General features: G+C 37.5%; 2 protein-coding genes across 4 annotated transcripts in view; both read left to right on the forward strand.

Moving 5' to 3' along the window:
- The window catches only part of ARID4B (AT-rich interaction domain 4B), a 95807-nt gene extending 91344 nt beyond the window's left edge, over positions 1 to 4463 (forward strand). For all 3 annotated transcript variants that reach the window (XM_085315463.1, XM_085315464.1, XM_085315465.1), the window contains 2 exons: positions 1567 to 1713; positions 2683 to 4463. In XM_085315463.1, coding sequence (XP_085171589.1) covers positions 1567 to 1713; positions 2683 to 2813 — 278 coding nt within the window. In that variant the 3' untranslated portion in view covers positions 2814 to 4463. The remainder of the gene's footprint in view (positions 1 to 1566; positions 1714 to 2682) is intronic.
- A 1047-nt stretch (positions 4464 to 5510) lies between these two features.
- RBM34 (RNA binding motif protein 34) overlaps positions 5511 to 7368 on the forward strand; it is an 11347-nt gene continuing 9489 nt past the window's right edge. Inside the window, exon 1 of the mRNA XM_085315410.1 lies at positions 5511 to 5539. Coding sequence (XP_085171536.1) covers positions 5511 to 5539 — 29 coding nt within the window. The remainder of the gene's footprint in view (positions 5540 to 7368) is intronic.

The raw sequence follows: 7368 nt of genomic DNA on the forward strand, positions 1-7368 counted from the left end.
TTTTTTTCCTTCTCCCTTCAGTTCTGTGGGGGTTGCTTGGTTGGTTTGTTTGTTGCAATTGCAGTTCAGGTAACTGCCTATATCCCACTCCTTTAATTCTGGTTTTCAGTTAAGCTCCTGTGGTGACTTGCTATTCTGGCCATTCTGTGGTGACTTGCCATTCTGGCATGAATGTTATCCACTAAGACACCTTTCTTGTGTTGATGTTCTCTTGCTATTTTACTTTTCTATACTAAGCATAATAAACATGTACTGGTTCAATAAGAACRTTTACTATTTATAGTAATAAAATCTTTCAGTGTATGGGTGTCAGTCAGCTACAGGTACACATTTGGTTAGCTATGAGCATAGTATGGAAAGGATCATGAATTTATCTATCTGAGAAGCAGTTCAATAGCTTATTAGTGCCGCAGTGATACCAGTGTAACTTCTTCCTTGCCTTTATATGTGTCTGTGTCTATGTGCTATTGCATGGTTATATATAGTGGAGAAAAGAGAGGAATATGACAAGATATTAGATGAATATGACTCCTCAATATAACAGTAAGCAAACAGTTGAAAATAACTATTTAAAAAGAAAAATTGCTGGGTTTTGTCCCTGTCTTTCTTCTGGCTTCCAGGAKGTTCTGTTTCTTCCTGTGATGAAAGAATATGATCCTATATTTTTTCTATAGTTGTGAATSTGCTTTTTATTCCACATGAGAATTATTTTTCTCCTAGGCCTTCCTCACAATCAAAATACATTCTGCTTTTTTTCAGGACTGTRTAATGTAATGGATCTTTATTGTAATACCTGCTTGGCAGAAAACCAATTGAACTTGAGAGTGCTATTTAACACACTTCCTGCTTTTGCAGAGAGCTRGGAAGTTTGTAATGTCTTTGAGCTCTCATCTTCCCATGCTCTTAGTATAGTGGTTGGTGTTTGGGCCTATGTTTTGGTTTCATTTATAGGCTGGTGAAGGGCATTCTGTGGTCCCCAGAGAAGGGGTGTGTGGGGAATGGGCAGGGGAGAATTGTGTTAAGCTGCTTGTTCTTATCTAGTTATACCATGTGGCCCATATGCCATTTGATTTAGATTAGAACCAGCCCACAACTATCCAAATTCCTGTTATAACTTGCTCGTTTTATACTAAAGAATTATTAAAACAAGACTGAACTTTCTGGTGTATTTGGCCAAATCAAGATACAGCAAGTAGTTAAACACTAACAAGCTTGAGAAATTTTTGGGCCACTGCATTCCCACCAGTTGTCTTGGTTTTTCCTCCAGTGGGGAGGGGAATGCACACATCCTTCTTCCTTTCCCCACTGCCTTWAAAAAACAAACAAAAAAATGTCTCTGGAGGTATCATTTGAAGAAAAAAGTTTCTGGTAATAAACAGATTTTGTGAGAATAAACAGCAGTTGATGTTGCTGCATTTCTTGGCTTTGTTTACTACTTTGAAATTTATCACTAGAATTTGAGTGCTTTCTACATCATTAAAACTCGGGAGTTTGTGTGTTTTTTTTGTTTTTTTTTTTTAAGAAATGCTGCAATACAACAATTAACAGACATTCTTTAATTTGCAGCTGACTTGGAAAATTTAACAAGTGCAGAGCGCATAACAGTTCTTCAAGAAAAATTGCAGGAAATCAGAAAACACTACCTGTCCTTAAAATCTGAAGTAGCTTCCATTGATCGAAGAAGAAAGCGCTTAAAGAAAAAGGAACGGGAAAGTAAGTGCTGGGTGCTGCATTTTACTTTTAGAAGGCTAAATCACGTGCCSTCATGGCTGGTGTTAATCAGGTTTGGATAACTTTGAGGAAGATGTGTGCCATTATGAGTCCTTTTAAAAACAAAGTTGTATACAAATATTTTAAAAACTTTAAATGGTGCAGTTCAGGTATCTAGTGACTTTTAATTAAGTCCCATGTAAGGAAAAAAAATTAAAGACAAGCAGTGTTTTTCTCTTTTGTTTTGTTTTCTTAGGCAGAGCTAATTTATATAGAAAAGTTTATTAAATTTCTCTAAGAAGTGAATGATGCATCAGATTATGAATAGCTTATTTCTTTTTTTTCAAGTTATAATTTAATGCTCTTGCATTAACTAAGTGCTTTATTTCATGAATCTTAAGGGAAACTATGGAACCATTTTCCTGAGGTTGCTTTACATAATGCTGCAGGCACTGTTCTAGTGTGCATGCCTTTAATGGTATTGAAAGGATTATTCTTGCATATCTTGATTTATGTGCACATTTAACAGCATACTGATTCTAAGAAGACTGAAATAGGCCATGCATAGTAAGGTTCTGTGGCGGTGGTTGTTACRTGGGAACTGCGGTTCCTTCACAGTTCCCAGAGCAGGTCATACGSATTGATTCAATGCTGAGGCAGGATTTACCTATGCTTCTTTCTCTTGGAAAGAGAGAGAAATAGTTCTTATTGGCAATGCTGCTGGCTTGGAAATGAGCCCTGGCATGCTTTGGCAAGATTCGGCAAACCGGGGCTGCAAGGTGCAACATCATAATGTTTTGGATATAGCCCAAATGGTCTTCCAAGGTATTTCCCATGAAAGCTAGGGAAGGGAGGTTTCCTTTTCTTTTCGATTATCAGGTGTTAGTTACTGGGGTCACTCTATACTTGTTCTTAGCTAGGAAAACTTTTTTGTTTTATCCTGTTTAAAACGTGTATTTTCTTCCAATGCAGGTGCTGCTACTACATCATCGTCGTCTTCATCACCTTCGTCTAGTTCCATTACAGCTGCGGTTATGTTAACTTTAGCAGAACCATCTATGTCAAGTTCATCACAAAATGGAATGTCAGTTGAGTGCAGGTGACAGCAGGACTTGCCAAAGCACTTTGCACTTAATGGCTGCTGAGGGCCACTTTTTTTTTTCTTTCTTTTTTTTTTTATACTGCACAGTGGCACAAAATTCAGACAAGCACTATTTTGTATTTAAAGTTGTTTCTTGACAAGCTAACTTTGCACTTAAGTGCACTTTTATGAAGAAAAAGTACAACAAACTGCTTTTCCTCAAGCAATAATTGTTTCCAACTTGTCTGGGAATTGTAAGTCTAGTGACTCGAAGGCCTTCCACTGTGGCAAATGGAGGCTGTTCACTGCCTGTAGAGACAGTACAGTAAGCATACAGTTGTTGGGTTGGCCTAATTAAATGTGGTAAGGCTTACTGTACATGTATTCCCTGGTATTTTGTTAAAGCTGGAACATTTGATATTTTTCCATTTATTTATGACAAATATTGAACCTATTTTCATTTGTACAAGCTAATTGTTTTTTAACTGCTAAGTCACCTGATGGTGGCTTTAATTGTATAAGTCAAGCACATGTATTCAATTCAAAACCTGCAGTTAGTAGGATGTTTGACATCAGTCCTGATAACCAAATATGAGGATTCCTTAAAAAAAAAAAAAAAAAAGACTGACTAATGTTTACAGGTTTGAATTAGGCTTAAATAGGTTACTCTGGGTTTTAATAACCCAATAATTGGAATGAAACTACTGTACTTTGCCATTTTTCTATAAATCAGTATTTTTTTTTAATTTTGATAAAATACATTATGAAAAAGGAAGAAAATGGCTAACAAACTGTATTAAATCTTAAACAATGTATAAAGATTGTATTTAGCCAGTTTAAAGTGTATATTTATTCATAATGGATTATAACAGTTATATTTTTGTGTTTTATTGTAAATGTTTTTTTTCCCTTAAAGCAACAAATACTTCATTTGTAATGCTTATTTTATTATGAGCTTCAACTGAGAGGTCTTCAAGGAGGAGTAAGGTGTGTGGTTATAATTTGTGGTTGCTGATACGAACACTGCCACAAAAGGATAGTTGTTTTTAAATAAATAGCTAGCTGAGTGGTAGACATTTAATTTTTTTAAATGCCTTGTACAAATTCCAAAACCAACTCCAAACTGTTTTCACTTGTATTGATTTTATGTTGTATGAATCCCAAGCTCTCTCCTGTTAATTATATACCTTTGTAAGACATTTGTATATTGCGGAAGTGTTCATTCAAGCTATTTAATACCTGGCACTGTTAATACACAGTACTTTACTGTACAGATTGTTTTACTGTTTTAATTGTAGTTCTGTGTACTTCTTTTGGCTGGGGAAATAGGGGCTGGCATGTTTTTTGTTTTCTGGCAATACAACATGTTAAGAATTCAAAGCATTTTGTTTGTAGATGCTAGAGTGTCAGAATCCTTTACATTTGACTTTTCTAAGAAAAGCATTTTCAGTCTTCGTAGTGTGTGCTTAAGGTTAACTGATTTTATTGAAAATGGTTTCAAAGTATTCAGAAATGTACAGGACTGTAAAAATTTGTTGACAAACATTGAAGGAAAAGCTTATAGAAAAAAGCTATAAAATATATATTAGGTTCTGCAGAAAATGGAGAATTATGTAATATATTGTACAAATGTAAGCAAAGGCCTCTGAAATAAAATGCCATAGTTTGTGAATCCCTGATTTTGTTTCTAACAGTTTAATTAAAGTAACCTTAGTGTATTCATTTAAATTACACCAAGCTATAGAATCAATTTAGTAAATGATAATGGGTATGGTGTAATAAGCATATAAAAATAAGTTAGACCAAATACATTGGGCCAATTTTCCTCTTAGCAATTGATGCAAATTCATCCTTTGTTTCAGCAGAATGGGAAAACTTGGCCCATTACTTATTTGTACCATTACTAAGCCTGCAGCAGTTGAAATAAAGGTGGAATTATGATTTGTGTGAATTCAGGAAGTTTGAAAATGTAAAAGAAAGCTGCTGAAGATGTTTGCTGACTTCTGGTATCACCTGGCTAAGTTCAGATTTGGTAGAAGGTATAGCCTTTAGTTATAGCTGCTTATGCTATGTCTGGCTTTAGTCCAGCTGACCAAAATCCTGTTGCTTATTCAAAATGATAAATCTATTATTGATGAGACTTTTGTTTTTTGTTCTTGCTTCAATTTGACTCTGTTAGTTTCAGATTACTGCTAATTATTATCAGGAGTAATCTTAATTAYGTCAGTGGGGCTACTCAAGAGGATAATATTTACATATGTTTAAATTCAGCAGGATTAGATCCCTAAAGAGTTCAATTTTGCCTTCAGTCGGTGGATGTAACTAGCATTGATACATGGGAACTGAACAAAGAGTAAATTCAGCCTTTCACTGAGTACTAGTCCTTGATCAGCTCCTACTTTTAGTAGCAGCATTTTTGCTTGGAARGGGCATGTATTGACCTTATTCTTGTTTGTTTACTCATTTAAAACAAGGAATAATGGAGAGCTGAATAATTCCTCATTAGCCACCTCCGCAGTCCTCCAGAATTAAGGTGAAAATTTTCACGTAAATGGTGATTTTTGCTGTTCTTTAATATAAAGACTAGTTTCATTTTTGCTGCACTTCCCATGTGATTTAATGACTGTTAAAGTCTGTTCTGGATGTCTTCTGCTGCACTTCCTGAAGTGTGACTGGAAATGGTATTGTCCAGTGTTCATGTCCACTGTGAAAGGGACAAATGGACATCTTTGGCAAACTGCTAGCCAGGTAGATTTATCCCAAGTTGCAGTAAGTCAAATTTGATGGTTTTTCCAGGTTACATATTGTAATGCAGCTTTAAGCATGAGACTGCTTCCTGCTTGACATGCAGACTGGGAAGGATGTGGGGTGTGATTTTTAATAGCAGTGATTGCTGGGCTGTGTCCRTAACTCTTGAGTATCTGCTCAAGGCAACTGCCTATAAAGTGAGACCCACTACCTCTTGTTTGTGCTTTATGCTTTGGCTGAGTGACAGGATTCTGTGTGTCCCCCATGTGAGATGCCTTTTAGCTGTGAATGTAGACTACCAGCAAATGGCTTTTAAAAAAGAATCCTATGAGAAGGCAAACCTCACTTGGAGCCTGTCTGCACCGCCCTTGACTCCCTTTATTTACAGTTGCCGCTAATGCTTCCATTTGCTACTGTGTGGTTTCCGTCATGCCRGGAAATCTTCCTCCTCTGCTTCCTTAGAGCTCAAGCTCACTCCCTGGTAGAGTCCCTAGATGCAGTAAGCCTTTTCTTGAGCACCATTATGAGTCTCTGAAAATCATCAGTCAGCTGAACTTTTGCCTGAAGTGCCTAACATTTGTGAAAGAAGAGTTGTTCCCCTTTGCTTCAGCCTTTGAGTTATTGGTAATTTTACACCCCTTGCCAATTGTTACCACAATAACCAGYGTTTAAAATTACATTCTGGCCAGGCAGACCAAGGAAGAGAGAGAGTGCTTAATTTCAGAGAGTTGGTTAGTAACAGATGAAACATAAGTATCAGTTGCAAAGTGAACTGGGTTGGACAATGATCTACTTGAGAACTAACCTAACAAAAAGAAGAGTCCTCCAGCTGGATCAGTTGCCCAGTCCCATTAATGTAGCTGCATGAACAGGGTGATCGAGAGCGTTTAACCTCCACTGGTTACAGAGAGAAGCTAGGGAAAAGAGGTCTGGCTGCTTCCTGCTTTCCCTGTCCACCAGGTTACAATCTTCTGGAATCCTCTGAGGAGTACTGAGTTTCATGGATTTTTTTTTTCCATCAGAATGATGTTTKCCATATATACTTCAAAGACCTACTTTTCAGATCTCAGGTACACATGGTACACATCYAGGAGCCTGACTGCCTAAACAATATTTTGAGATCATCTGTTTTGATGKCCTTTAGCCCATGGCTCTATGCTCTTTGTATAACTCAGTTTTGCTTGTGACATTTACTGAGTATTACTGCAGACCATCAGTTCCTGGAAGCTATCCACTTCAGGTGTACTTTGGCTCCCCTTCACATTACACTACCAAATCCTTTCTCAGGTTCTTCCTAAACTGAACTGTAAAAGGGAATGCATGAGCAGCAGCAGGATACTTTCTGCCCAACAGCTTGTGTGTTGGGTCACCCTGGCAATCATGCACCTTAAGGAAATAATCTTGGTAAGCCCTTCTCCATAAATTTTAATTTGGTCTTTCAGCAGTGGTGCTGCCTGACTTGTTGCTCAGCACAGACTTGGGGGTGGGGTGGGGGGGAAGAGGGGAGAAGCTTCAGCCTGGGACACTACTACTATTACGAGCAGAGTAACTGTCAGGGTGGTGCTGCACGCAAATCAATTTAGCCCTGTTGTGAGATGGGGCTAGTTAGCGCAGAGGTACAGCATCGGCTGATGGACAATGCTGAGGCTGAGCTATCAGCTAGCATTTTTGTTTACCAGCGTCCTACGCTGCTCTCTGCTCAGTGGCATTAACATGCCTGTTTTGCCTTAGTTTTGAGGAGCAAAAGGCTTGTTATGCTACTTCATGCCATTTCTAATAAAAATGGGATTCAAAGGAGATGATGTTTTTCCTAGCATCAGCTTGACACA

The sequence above is a fragment of the Rhea americana genome, unplaced genomic scaffold (genome assembly GCF_003343005.1).
Source record: "Rhea americana isolate MKP2758 unplaced genomic scaffold, rheAme1 scaffold_43, whole genome shotgun sequence".
Lineage (NCBI taxonomy): Eukaryota > Metazoa > Chordata > Aves > Rheiformes > Rheidae > Rhea > Rhea americana.